The sequence below is a fragment of the Crassostrea angulata genome, chromosome 10, assembly GCF_025612915.1.
Source record: "Crassostrea angulata isolate pt1a10 chromosome 10, ASM2561291v2, whole genome shotgun sequence".
NCBI classification, from domain to species: Eukaryota; Metazoa; Mollusca; class Bivalvia; order Ostreida; family Ostreidae; genus Magallana; species Magallana angulata.
Window position 1 is genome coordinate 55649283 of NC_069120.1, and position 15067 is coordinate 55664349.

Below are 15067 nucleotides of genomic sequence, written 5' to 3' on the forward strand. Positions count from 1 at the left end.
TGTTTTCCCATAAGAAAGATACGGACTGGACACGAATTTTGCATTTTTTCTGCCAGTGACCTTGACCTTGTCCAAATGACCTTGGGTCAAGATCTTGACACACCCTTAGGTCATTAGCAATCTTTGTGTGAAGTAAGAACTTTCAATGTTTCTCCAGAAGAAAGATATGGACCGGACATGAATTTTGCATTTTTTCTGCCAGTGACCTTGATCTTGCCGAATGACCTTGGGAAAAGGTCATGACACACCCTTAGGTCATAAGCAATACTTGTGTGAAGTAAAAATTTCCAATGTTTCACCATAAGAAAGATATGGACAGGACACGATTGCACAGACAGACGGACGGACGGACGGACAAGGTGATTACTATATACCCCCCCCCCAACTTTGTTTGCGGGGGGTATAATAATACAGTTTTAATTGCACATAATCATGAGATGTTGCTGATAATGGACAGTAAATGCCATGGAATGTTTTATAGTAACTGTCATGTCACATTACCTTAGCAGAGTCCAGACTTTCCCGGTCCACAGGGTTAGAGTCCTTTACAATGTGGACCACACCTTCTCCAAATCGGTCACTGTAGAAACCCTGCAGAAAAACATCCATAAACTACATGATTAACAATGAAAAGGATTGAAGATATGCTATAACACAAATGTATGGATATTATCAGTATTTGTCATAATAATATCCTGATTGAATCAATGTTAAAATATGAAGAAAGGTTAAAAACTTCCATAAAATATCTGAACATATTGGTTAAAGTTCTTTATAGAGATTGTTGCCAGAATAAGTTTTTAACAAAGAATGTTGCCAGCTAATGGTGAAGAGTTTTCTTTGCCCATGACTGAGTCTTTCCATCCAGTGATAGTAACACGTCCTACCTCTAGTCTGTGAGCGACCTCTGGAAGCTTGGTGATGGGTGGCTCCTTGTAAACAAACTCCTCACCGTCCAGATCCCCAAACTTGTGTCCATAGAACCCCACTCTGAAGTATGTCCCAAACATCCGCTTACCCTCCTGTAATAGCAAAATAAGCAATAGATACAGATCCCCAAAGTAGCGCCCATAGTACCACCCTGACGTATGTTGAAAACCTGTAACAAAACAAGCAATAGATACAGGTCCCCACACTTGTGTTCATAGAACCCCACTCTGAAGTATGTCCCAAACATTCGCTTAACCTCCTGTAATAACAATTTACAAAGAGAAAATAGATACAGATCCCAACACAAAATCAAACATCTTTCTGACACATAAATGCTTTCACACACTTCCTGTTAGACTCCTATTCTAACAAAATAAATGACAGTCACTGTAATACTGTACATTTTAAGGATTGTAATAAATTTTCTGTTTATAGATGCATGTTAATATATATGCACATCTCCCATTTTCCTTTTGGTAACCTGAAGAACTCACAAGTTGAAAATTTCTTCAACTTGAAAACAAGATGAAAACCCCCCACACCAAATTTTAAGTGTTCCTTCCATTAGGAAACTTAAGGAAACCCCAAGTTTATGGTTTCCATCTGCTGATTGAAACTTGACAGAGGTTTCCACATATGGGAAACCCCCTAGGAAACCTCTGATATTACAATTTCCATACTGATTTCCTTTTTAGAAAACCCAACTTCCATCCAGTAAACAAGTCTAAGCTAAAATCATAAATTTAAGCTACAAAGCTACAATCGAGGAATAACCTGAGAGATAGACATAAAGCTAGACAAAATGCTGAAGAAGGGAACTGATCATGGATAATTCAGGAGATTTCACATGACAGTATCACTTGCCTGGCGTGTGATGTTGCTGAATGCTTCATGAAGTTTGTTGTGAATGGCACCGAGTTTCTTGTAGTCTCTGCCCGACTCATGGATTGGTATCAGGATCTTGTACACTTCATTTACATGTTCATACATTCCAGCCTACAATATACATGTACATGTATCAGGATGGTGTATCACAACCTTAAAACCATGCTACCAGCTGTTTAGGACTGTTTATGAACTGGAATTATAGGAAAGAAAAGTATATAAAAAATGTTATTCTGATGTTCTCAAAACCATGCATGTCTATACAATGATTTAACTTTTGATATCTCCATGTATAGACTACATATAAAGTATCTCACTGTAAAATTTTGTATCATATAACTTACTATATGGACTATATATCAGAGGGGATCTTAATTTCTCGCATTATCACCGGTGTGAGATCGGTTTGTCCAGTGTGAGACAGCAGTGTGAGATTTTTCTGTCTTACACTGTGTATTACTACGCCGTTTCAAAACGTAAACAAACGTTGTCTGCTGTAGGGAAATGCAAAATGGTGCATTGAGATTATCCATTAAGTAATTGTGTTTCTTAATTAATTACAATTTATCATATTTTTGATTAAAAAACTGTTGAATGCTCTCAATTTGACTTGCACTATTTGAAGCACGCGGAGGGATAAATCGAACGTAATCTTTTGAACGTCATAACAGAAAGTTGTCAAACATCATTTTTTAAGGTAATATAATGCGAGAAAAATAATCATTCATTATATACTCGTGTGGGATAGTGAAATTCCACCTCGGGGCCAAGATTCACGGTCTAGGACTCGGCAAAGCCTCGTCCTAGACCGTGAATCTTGTCCCCTCGGTGGAATTTCACTATCCCACACTCGTAATAATGAATGATTCTATTAGTATACTTTGCATCAAATATCTTACTAATTATCTTTGTCAATTTGGTTAGGGTTATATATTTTGTATCAGATATTTAACAGTTTATATTAGTCATAAGACATCTGACCATGTTGAACTCCATGGCTGGGTTAGGGTTATATATTTTGTATTAGATATCTTACAGTTTATATTAGTCATAAGACATCTGACCATGTTGAACTCCATGGCTGTGTTAGGGTTATATATTTTGTATCAGATATTTTACAGTTTATATTAGTCAAAAGACATCTGACCATGTTGAACTCCATGGCTGGGTTTGTATTATATATTTTGTGTCCAATATTTTACAGTTTATATTAGTCATGAGACATCTCACCATGTTGAACTCCATGGCTGTGTTAGGGTTATATATTTTGTATCAGATATTTTACAGTTTATAATAGTCATAAGACATCTCACCATGTTGAACTCCATGGCTGGGTTAGGGTTAGGGTTATATATTTTGTATCAGATATTTTACAGTTATATTAGTCATCAGACATCTGACCATGTTGAACTCCATGGCTGGGTTAGGGTTATATATTTTGTATCAGATATTTTACAGTTTATATTAGTCATAAGACATCTGACCATGTTGAACTCCATGGCTGGGTTAGGGTTATATATTTTGTATCAGATATCTTACAGTTTATAATAGTCATAAGACATCTCACCATGTTGAACTCCATGGCTGGGTTAGGGTTATATATTTTGTATTAGATATCTTACAGTTTATATTAGTCATTACATCTCACCATGTTGAACTCCATGGCTGCGGCCTCCAGTACCCCCACTAGTCCGTTCTCTGTGAAGTATTTCCCAGTACACACTCCTTCCTCGGGGGACACCACATCGTCTGATACAGCACTCTCCTCCAACACATTGACAGAGATTTTCTGGAAGCAACATCTTATGTCAATCCAACAGCAGTACAACCGATGACTCAATTAGTACTATTTAGTACTAAACAACTAGTCCACAGTCAGTAATTTTTTTTTTATCAAACTACTACTAAAAAAAAGTTCAGAATGGCCTTTATAAAGCTACTTACAGAAAAATATAAATTAAAAATTACACCAATGTCATTGTTACCATCATTTCATCTTAGATGTATTAAAGACTCTAAAATTTTTCAAATCCTTCAGAAAAAATTCTATTTAAACTATACCCAGAGACCTTACATATCATTATCATTGTAAACTATTGAATACCAACTTTTAGTGGCTAGGTCTTTCTTCTTATCAATCCAGAGAATTGATTTGCATTCATACAGGGATAAGACATTCTAGAAAATCTTGGACTTTGCTGATTTCAAGGTGACATAATTTGACTGCACATGTACATGATACATATTTGTTACAATGGGTAATCATCTAAAGATCTCACTATTTTGTACTTTAAATCCTCTTCAAGTATATTCAGCAGATCATCTCCAGGTAATACATTAACCTAAGAGTCTACAGCCCCTACAGGTAGGTGTGGCTTGTTCTCTATCATGTACAGGTAGTAAATATCTCCAGGTAAGACACTTACCTGAAAGTCCTCTATCATTAATAAGTACTTAATATCTCCAGGTAAGACTCTAAGCTGAAAGTCTACAGGTAAATTCCTCTATCATGTACAGGTACTTAATCTCCAGGTAAGACACTAACCTGAAAGTCTACAGCCCCTACAGGTAGATATGGCTTGTCTTCTATCATATACAGGTACTCTGCTATCAGACCAGCAGCATGAACAAGACAATGGGCAGCTTCTGCATGGTTATTTCTCTGTGGAAAAAATAATAGTCCTTTTGTATTTTGTATCCTTACAACTTTTCAACAGTTGTGTTATATAATTACCTTTATGTAGGATTTATGGTCTACAATCACTTGTATAATACAACATTAGTTCATTATTACCTTCTTTATCATTTTCTTAATTATTACCTCACTGTGTTTGGTGGCCATGGTATGGAGCCACGTGAGGCGTAGATCGGGGGAGTTCTGGTAACCCTTGGCGATGCGGTACATCAGATCGAGCAACATCTCGGGGTCTTCCTGGAACTCCTTCATCTTCACTGTGTCTGACAGGATCATGTGGAGGTTGAACACCAGGTCCTTAACCTACCGCAAAACATCAACATTAACAATTTATTAACTAAGAAAAGTTCTTTACATAAAACAAATCAACAGCAGTATAGTCAACTTATTAACAAGTGTTGATATGAGGTTGAACACAGGTCCATCACCTACAACAAATCAGTATTATAAACAACTCATGCTTGTCTTGGTTATGGGTTTCTTTCATAATTAAGTTAACCTATGCAGCCTCTAACTCCCCTGACCTGTTCTGTGAATGGTGTCTCTGCTAGGTCCGCATCCTCCTCCGCATATGTAAGAATCGTCTTCAGAGATCGACGCAGCGACTCCTCACTAAAGTTCTGGTTCTGTCCCACAAGCTTACTGAGAGACATGGTCACCTGCATCTTCACCCTCGCAAAGTTCTGCAAGGTAATACAGAATTTCATATTACATTACATTATGATCGGTGTTTCTGATGAAAAAAAAAGCATATAAGCATTGAGTTATAATGTTGTACAATTCACAGGGTTGTGTACAAATAAGTGAGGTTTGAGTGATGTTTGAGTGAGGTATACGTGCATTGTCGAGGTCGTAGTTCTGCCTCATCAGCATGTAGAGGGAGGCGCTGGCCTGGGACCGCGTCTGTGAGATCAGAGAGCTGCAGTGTCTCAGCAGTCTCAGGCACAGATCCGCACACTGTTCTGTCTCCTCCACAAACAGCATGTCCAGAAACTGGAACAAACAATGATATAGTGATGATGGTCCAGAAACTGGAACAAACAATGATATAGTGATGATGGTCCAGAAACTGGAAAAATCCATGATAATGTAATACATGTAATGGTCCAGAAACTGGAACAATCAATAACAGCATTGGTGTCCAGAAACTGGGATGAACGATAATAGTGTGTAAATTGTCCAGACACAGTAACAATTAATAATAATGTAATAATTGTCCAGAAACGGTAAAGAAAATTAATAGCTACCCTGGTGAAAAGAGCCCACTGAAAGGTTACTGGCATTGTACCAGTTATCGGCTAAACTTTAACGTTTTTTTTCTGTATTTCCTTGTTTCTTGATATATTTGGATGAAACTTGACATACTTGAAATGGTGATTTCCTTCTTTATCCATCTGTTATATTGTATATCATTAATAAGAACTCAAAACATCTTGTTTTTGTGCTTTTAGCACGCCCCAAATTTGCCATGTTTTACGATTTACTGTACCAGTTATCAGCTTTGTGATAATAACATAGTAAAATCCCTGTACGTGTTGATTTCATACTTTGAATAATGTAATTTGAGTTATGCCCCTTTTTGGGTCAGACTAAAGGTAGTAGGGGTTATGATACATAAACAAAACTCATGAAAGTGTTCGTTTGTTATCATACGGTAATACACAAAATCATAGATTTTTCAAAACAAAATATTGTGCAATCAGGCGTTCAACTGCGCTATGAATGTCTCAGTGTTTAATGAATTCTTTTTGTTTCTACATGTTATATGTATTGATATTATGTCAAATCAAAGAAGGTATATAATAACATATCACAAAGATGTCATATTCTAGTTTTAACTTATTACGTCACATCCCCCACTGTTGAAAGTGCAAGGATGTAAACCAGCGGTAAACAATGATCGTTCAAGCTCATGGTTAAATCATATTCAAAAAAGTTTTCAAGCAAACTTACTTTTCATTATTCGAAACAGACAACTGAATTAAAAAATCTCGGATAGTTGCGTGATATAAACCCGAACTCTCAGTTTAGCCGATAACTGGTCTTAGCCGATAACTGGTACAGTACCAGTATAGATTACCTTAGTTTCTATAGATATACCTTAATGACAATTGACCTACTATAGTGACTATAGACCTCGCATTGTGACTATAGACTTACCCTTGTGACTAGAGCCCGCTGAGTGGCAAACATGTTTTTCAGGACAGATGTTGACTGATTAAGGCTGAGACTGTGGAGCAGGATACGTAAAGCATTACTCTGTAAGGGCGTGTACTCCATACTTCTAGCAATCTGTCAATGGCAATGAATGCATTTATCGCTTCACACAATATGATAGTATTAACAATCAACCTGAAAACTTTCAAGTTTAGCTACAGAGAAAAGAGCTTATATAGCATACTTAAGTGTATTATTGATTTGTCTGGCTACATATATTAAGAGTAAGCATCATGGTGTAGGTCTATTGACTTTGACCTCTGTTGACCCCTGACCTGTATGATGAGTTCCAGTGTGTCCAGGGCCACCATGCTGATTTCTGCGGCCAGACTTCCCTCAGTGTGAGCGTCAGCCTCCACATTGCGAGGCTTTACACTGCAATAAAAATACACCTCTCTCTCAAAGTAAGTTTTCCCTACATGGATTCATAGATAGAGATTAAACTTTTGAACTTTTTAACAAAAATATTTATATCTTTTTTTGGAAAAAAAAAAACTTTTTTGGAACTTTAAAAACACAGCATTTCAAAGCATCAAACATAGTGATTGAATTTTGATCTTAACCTCAAAACAAAATAAGTTTTACTATTTATACCAAGATCTCATTCTACATCATTACATGAATTCTAGTACATGTATTAAATTCTTTTTCAAAGTGATGTAAGAAGGAAACAATAGGCGAAGTTTAGGAGTGTAATTCCTGTGGGGTTTGGTTACATGATGACTATTGGGTTAAGGACTGTAATCGTGTGGTGTTAGGGAGCATAACACCTATAGGGTTTATGAGTGTAATTCCTGTGGGATTTAGGAGTATATGTTTAGGAGTGTAACTCCAATAGGTTTTGGGAGTGTAGCTTCTATAGGGTTTTGGAGTGTTCCTTCTGTTGGGTTTAGGAGTGTAACTTCTTTAGGGTTCAGGAGTGTAACCCTTACAGGGTTTAGGAAGGTAACACTTTTGGGATTTTGAAGGATATTTTCTGTAGTGGTTAACGAGTGTAATTTCTGTGATGTTAAGGAGAGTAATTTCTGTGGGATCTAGGTGTGTAATTCCTTTGGGTTTGTTTGTTTGCTTATCTCCTTACCTTTCTGTCTGATCAAGAGAAGGTTTGTAGTTTATCTGATCCTTCCTCCATCTGAGTCTACTGTCTCCTTGGGAACTCATCTGGCCATTATCACCTGCATAAGTAGCAAAAAATACAGGTATCATAAAACATTTGGATAATATGCATGTCTGGTTTTAAGCTCATTTAAGATACTGGCTCTGGATCTTATATACACAAGCAGTACTAAATGACAAATGTGTAATTGATACATGTATAATTTCAAGTTAACTACATCACAAACACTGACCTGCCATTAATAGAATGTCACCTCTGCCTCCTTCTCAATATTTTCCCTGGTCTAGTGTTATGAAAATTCATCATTAAATAATTATCTTGACATACTTTAGAGACACATACCTGCCATTTGACTGTAAGATGTCTGCCGTCTCCTCAACATCATCTCTGTCCTGGCGTTCAAATTTCCGAGGATTGCCTCCTCCAGGCGAGACTTCATGTCCACACTTTTCTGAATGGTTTGCTTGGAGCACTGAGCGATGCTCTTCTTTCCCTGTGTGATGGAATTAATTGATCAGTCTTTAGCTGAATTAATGTATAGTTCTATGTATGTATCTAGCGGAGTTCTACTGGTGTGAAGTATCTACCAATGACTGCTGTTGTAAACTACTGATGTGGCACAACTTTATTCAGTGAGGTTTGTGATGGCATTCAGTATTTATTTACCAACATAACAACGATAAGACAACTGTATGTTCTCAAGTATTGAATATAATATATATTACAAAGGACATATTAACTACAGGATACAGAATAATGAGTCACACAGAAAAAAAAAAAAAACAAGAGTAAAAAATTCACAGGATACGTCAAACTTGCAATTACACAACAGTCCAACTTGATCCAAATTCTACCAGCCTCCTACAATTCAGAACTCTTTAACACTGCAATAATATTACCTTATTAACCTTACATCAATTCTTCAACATCTTAATGAAATTACAGAAATACTTAGTAAAAAAATTCAGACTGGGTGTGATCCCAAGTCTATCATAATCGTAGAAGAATTGAGAAACGCACGTGGGTGTCTGCATGCTGCTGTGAGGATGAACGGGTCAATGTTTTACCAGAATGAGGCAAGGTGAGATGACAGGTAGCCAAAAGTACTGAAGTAGGGGGAGGGTATCACTGTAAAAGGTGGCTTATGGGACTTAAATAAGAGGCCACAATTCAGACCAAGAACCTTTAAGTTATGTTACAGTGGGCTTAAAGAAACGAAGAAATCGGACCTGGCAGTAAGCAGAAACTACAAATCTGCCAGGTTATTAGAGCATTCCAAGAAAGTTGTAATTCATTATTAGCAGCTTAAATTTGTTTCATAAGTTATCAAAGTTTGCCATGGGAAGAAAGCCAACCCGAGAGGATATTCCAGTGTTGAGACAGGGTAAATTTTAGGAGGGTCAATTTTCATAAAACTCTACAGGGATATGATAAAGGGAGTGCTTGCCATGAATAATGGGGGTTTATTCCTTATGGTGGAAGCTGCTAGCAGAAAGCTTTGTATACCTGTGAGGTGTCCTCTTTGCTTCTTTGGCGCTGAAGCAAATCCTGGGATTTTCTCTGAAGGCCTTCCCATAATAATTCGTAAGATCTAGGCAGGCTAGCGCTCTTAGGGCGGGGAGCATCGAACAAAGTTTCAGCCAGATGAGCCGATAATCGGAAAGGCTTTAACCATTTTGGCTGTGTAATAAAGGTTCAGAAGTGCACAAGGTTTAGCACAGCATTGCACACTAAAACACAGCACTCCAGAGAATTAAAACCAAGCAGTTTACTGAGGGTTGATACATCTTACGCTAACAGGGACAGATAACTGCATAATGCTTCATGCTATGGCATCCTTTGTGCTGAAGGAATGATAAATTCTCACTAAAACTTTCCAGGTTTAACTACATGCTCAGACTACCTTCTCCAGTGCTGGTAAGGGAGATAAGTCTAGGTGTATGGTGCCCTATCTACAGCTACAGCCATTAGATTCTGATCATGCACATTCTCTATTTATTCATTGTTACAAACACTTAAATTGATGATCATGCTGACATATTTCTAGAAAAATTACTATTTCATACCAGGAAATTTTTGAGAGCAAGCTTCATTTAAACAATTTTTATTATCAGTTTCCATGGCTTGTTTCTTGTGTTGTCTTTTGTACAATAAACATGATTAAAAAACATAGAAAATGATGCATCTATAGTTTGATTACTATAGAATTAAAAAGTTTTACTTAGATGATAGACCAGAGGAGCTGTATCAGAGAGCTATTCTAGCAATATATTTTTGGCCATGTAAAAAATAAGAGATTAGAAGGACTGAGTGGGACAGAAATCTAGCTCTGAACATGGCTTTTCAAGTTAAAGCAGAACAGCAGCCATTGTAAGACAAACCCCTTGCAGCATTCACACAACCTGATACTAGTAAAAAGAGACTCCATCACCAAACACACCATACATAGTTGGCATTAAAAAGCTTGTGGAGTTGAAGATATATCAGGATCTTAAGATTCAATTGAGAACCTTTAACATCATTTTACTCGGATTTCATTGTAGTCATTACTTCTAATTAAAACAGTGGCATTTAAGTACGCAAAGCAGTTTAGCTGGTTTTGTCTGAATACAAGATCTGAGAAGAAGTAGTTAAGGTAAGTACAGCATTTGTACCACTGCCTCATACACTGAGATTTTTTCTAGCATGTACCCTGTATTTCTGGGAGAGGACCATTAATTTTCCTGTCCACTACTAAGTGTATTGCTTTATCTGGTTTCTGTTAATAAGTTACACTACCTCACTTTTTTGTTGACTATTCTTTTTAGTACTGTGATTTCTCTACTTCTTCTGTTAACAATATGTAAATTTATGACTGGAACACATTGAATCCACAGCTAAGTTGAAATAAATCTCACTTCTCATGCATTTGACAATTACAGTGTTTTTGCTGTGCAATGTGCAACCAAACCACACCTTATTTAATACATGTACCATAAATATTAATTTTCAGGTTTTTCATCTCATATTCTGACAAGACTCTTTGAATGTAAAACATATTCACCTGATTAAAAAGTGATTTATTTATCTTTTTTCTGGTGTTTATATATTGGTTTTCAATTTGTTTTTATTTACAACGAGTTATCCCTAAAAGTGCATTCATTTGGAAACAAGTATTGCAATTTTTTCATCAGGTTCAACAGCAAATAAAGACAGCGCACATCAACGACCACTGACCATTTAATGAACAAGTTAATTTTGTTAAACAAAATGGCAGCCGATATGGCAGCACCCATTTTTTTGGCGGAAAGTATATCAATTTTGATAGATTTTTCTTTTGTGTCATCACATTTAATAGGTCTTGCTGCACTTGTATCACTCTTTTTATTTGTTTCAACTATTAACACAAGCATGTACTTAAATTTTCAGACAAGAGGAGGTGCAAAGACAATTACATATTAATATGGTTACCCCTTAATTACCTGTAGGACCATTAACAGCAGTGTGAGGAATCTGGATCATGTTCAATGTAATATGCAAGAATATAACATGGTCATGCAGACACACCAAATGTAGAACAATAATTATATTAACAATGGCTTTAACAGAGTTGATGTCGTGTAAAACAAATGTGAATATAACTGTGAATAATTGACATAAAAAATATGTCAGTCAGAATACTTAAAAGGTGTGATAAGAGAGGGGCAATGTCCGCCACCCAAGCATGCAACACAACAACACACAGTCCCTGAACAACCAATCACACAGCACCAGCTGTCTCCACACTAACAGAGAATAACCTGTAAGTCAATTGTCTGTATACATTGCAGCACACACAGGGAGTCCACAAAAAGCCTTCCATCCATACAGGGTTGTCTCTAAGACCTGGGGGCAGGGAATTCCCCTGCCTATTATGACAATTACCCTGCTATTATTGCATTTCAAACAAAATCTAGCTATAAGCTAGACACCCAGACCCCCCTTCTACTTTTTTATTTCTTCCTTCTACTTCAAATTTTAAAAACAACCCTGCATACATGTACAACAATGAAATACAGAGCCTCCAAAGCTGTTTCTCTGTATCCTCTCCCTCACAGGATAACATTTATAGGGATCAAACACACAGACTAACTTGATTGACACCTGTCAATCAGCATGTTGATGGACACAGTGAGGAAGAGGAAACAGAAGCACTGTGTGGCATGCTTTATCACAGATAAACAACATGTATGTATTGTGTAATCAGTAAAATTTGTGAGAGCTCATAGCTTTTCATAGAACCCTTACCCATATATTAACAATGAAACACAGTATTGATTTCTTAAAAGTTACAAGCAAGTTGTAAAAATTACACCCAAAAGTACATTTATGAAACTGAAAATCCAATTTCTAAATTGTTCTTTTCAAATAATTCCTTAATACATCATCTCTTTTTAAAACATATCATTACATTAACTTCAAACCTGAAGCTGCCTAAGGTAGAAATCATTACAGTAACATTTATATTTATCAATTTCATAAAATGTTTTCCTAGTTTTACTTTTTTCAGACAGGCAGTAATTGTCTATCCCTGTATAACAGACATCTGACTGATAAACAATGAATGTGGACTTACCTTGTACTCAAAGTTTGAGATACAGAAGTAGAGGACATCTAGGATCTGAGCGAGCACATTCACATTGAGTTCACTCCACCACTGACGAACCACGGACTCGTCCGCATTCTTGATGACCCACAGGAAACAGATTAACAGGTTACGAGTGCACTCGGTGGTCAGTGGACTCTTCTTGCTCTGAAAGACACACACAAAGCAATGGAAATCAGAGAAAATCAGAGGAAATCAAAGGAAATCATTGGACTTAGTGTTTAAGTCTAGGTCTCAAACGCACTCAAAGGAACATTCTTCATAAACAATACAATAAAAAAGTCTTTAAAAACTTGATACATATTCAAATAATAAAACACATAAATCTTGTGTTTTGATCCTAACTATTCAATCTTATTTTATCTTTTAGTATAGTATTTCCTACAGTGTTGCACATAAGCATAATATGTTTGACATAATTATTTCTAAGAGTGCTTGATGCTTACACATAGTGTACATAGATATTTTTATTACCTTGGGTTCATCCATCCCTCCTGGGTATTCCTGAACTCTCCCAGCAAAAACGGTGGCCCCTGCTATCTCCAGGGCGACACTGTGACTGATTTTGTCTGCCTCCTCCTCTTCAGGGCAGCTTGTATGTCGCCTCAGGTCAAGGCCGGGGTCACTGAGCTGTGGCAGTGCCTCGATCACGATCCCAATGATGGGCATGTACAGAGCGGCCAGCCGTGACTTCATTGCAGTGTCCATGTATCGAAGGTCAAGGTCGTGGTTGTACAACAGGTTCCGTACAACATTGATGGCCTTATGATGAATGATGGGATTGCTTCAAGTAAGAAAAGAATTCATGATATAATTTTCACTGACATAAGATTGCACACAATGATAATGACTTGCAGTCTTCACAATGTAGGGTCAATGAGTGTATGATTAACATATAGATGTTCAAAATTTGTATCAAGAATTGCTTATTACGTCCACCCCCTTTGTAAAACTTGAATATAAAAATAATATATAAACTAACAAAAAACTGTGTAGAGGAAGTTTGCAGTGTGTGGCAGACTTGTACTAACACATGTAGGACTTACACAACAAACTGTGTAACCAGAGCCACATTTAGGTCATCCTTAGGTCACCCAGAATCAATGTACAACTTACTGTGTATCTAGGGCCACTTTCAGGTCATCCAGAATCAATGTACAACTTACTGAGTATCCAGGGCTACTTTCAGGTCAGACAGAACTAGGCCCACCAGGAAGTGCTGCTGTCTGTACTGTAGGGTCAGCTCATAGAACTGTCCCCGGTCAGTCAGGGTGGAGGTGGAGGTGTAGGAGGACATGGAGTTGGTGCTCTGGATGCTGGGGGTGGGGCTGGCAGCTCTCCCTGATGTAGGGGTCAGAGGAGTTCCGAATGGCAGATTGAGGGGGAAGTAATGCTCGTGGCTACAGACGATTCGCAGAAAGTCCAGCCGTAATAGCATCAGAGTGGTCGAGTCAGACAGAGTCTGGATCTTCTCCGCAATCTACAAACAGCATACACAACTTGATCAGTCCACAACACCGGGCTAATTACAATAGGTATACACACCTGAAATGCTATGTCACACTGTTACATACATTGTCATATTACAACACACACTGTACATGGATGTTTTAAATAAATATATCATTTTTGATGTATTTTATTTCCACTTCTATGACTGGTGTCATTAATATAATACTAACAGCCCCGCAGTAGTTTGCAATGAGGTTGAAGACAAATCCTCGATCCATGAAACTGAGGAGATCGTGCAGGAAGAAGCCCAGGCTGATGTTTAAACTTCGGATTATCTGAGGCTCCTATACAAAACACAGTATCAGTATCATTAAAGAGCATAGAGGGTGTAAAACTAAATACATGTAATTTCTATCAAATTTATAATTCCTGATAATAAGATACTTGTAATAAGTACAGATGATTTAATAAGAAAAGTCAACAGTATACATTTTATCATTCAATTTGCTGAATTAAACTGTATTCTTGCATTTCTGACATTGTTTGGGTGATGTCTTTCCACTGATTAATAACCTTGACATTTCTTCTATCTGACCTTAACCTTTTACCTTGATGTACTTGTCTGTGACCTCTTTGTTGACCAAGTTCATCAAGGCCTCAATGTCCTCAACAAACGGTTTGTCATTGAACCTCATCTGGCGGGGCGTGTCCAGCTTCTGAGTCTTGTTCAGGTGTTCTGCCATGCTCTTGATCTGTAGGTAGAAAACATAATCTGCTTCATCCCAGCACTAAACTTTTACAAGTCAATGCCCAGCAATATAAACTTACTATCAGTTCAAACATTTACTGACAGACAGTTAATGACTAAAGGGTCATTTCAAACATTTACTGATGGACAGTTGATGACTTATGACCAGTTCAAACATTTACTGACAGACAGTTGATGACTTACGACCAGTTCAAACATTTACTGACAGACAGCTAATGGCTAAAGGGTCAGTTCAAACATTTACTGACAGACAGTTGATGAATTACGATCAGGTCAAACATTTACTAACAGACAGATGATGATATACGATCAGCTCAAATATTTACTGACACAGTTAATGTCTTAGGATCAGCTCAAATATTTACTGACACAGTTAAT

At 37.2% G+C, this 15067-nt stretch overlaps 1 protein-coding gene across 1 annotated transcript in view; it reads right to left on the reverse strand.

Annotated features, from left to right (window-relative positions):
• The window catches only part of LOC128166068 (dedicator of cytokinesis protein 7-like), a 35175-nt gene that overhangs the window by 4253 nt on the left and 15855 nt on the right, over window positions 1–15067 (reverse strand). The window contains exons 23-40 of the mRNA XM_052830966.1: window positions 14529–14672; window positions 14151–14264; window positions 13635–13948; window positions 12943–13252; window positions 12439–12615; window positions 9351–9524; window positions 8187–8337; window positions 7809–7902; window positions 7003–7102; window positions 6671–6802; window positions 5351–5503; window positions 5035–5193; window positions 4637–4813; window positions 4361–4477; window positions 3464–3604; window positions 1795–1926; window positions 888–1022; window positions 502–591 (exon numbers count right to left, since the gene is read on the reverse strand). Of these exons, the coding sequence (XP_052686926.1) occupies window positions 502–591; window positions 888–1022; window positions 1795–1926; window positions 3464–3604; window positions 4361–4477; window positions 4637–4813; window positions 5035–5193; window positions 5351–5503; window positions 6671–6802; window positions 7003–7102; window positions 7809–7902; window positions 8187–8337; window positions 9351–9524; window positions 12439–12615; window positions 12943–13252; window positions 13635–13948; window positions 14151–14264; window positions 14529–14672 (2814 nt within the window). The remainder of the gene's footprint in view (window positions 1–501; window positions 592–887; window positions 1023–1794; window positions 1927–3463; window positions 3605–4360; window positions 4478–4636; window positions 4814–5034; window positions 5194–5350; window positions 5504–6670; window positions 6803–7002; window positions 7103–7808; window positions 7903–8186; window positions 8338–9350; window positions 9525–12438; window positions 12616–12942; window positions 13253–13634; window positions 13949–14150; window positions 14265–14528; window positions 14673–15067) is intronic.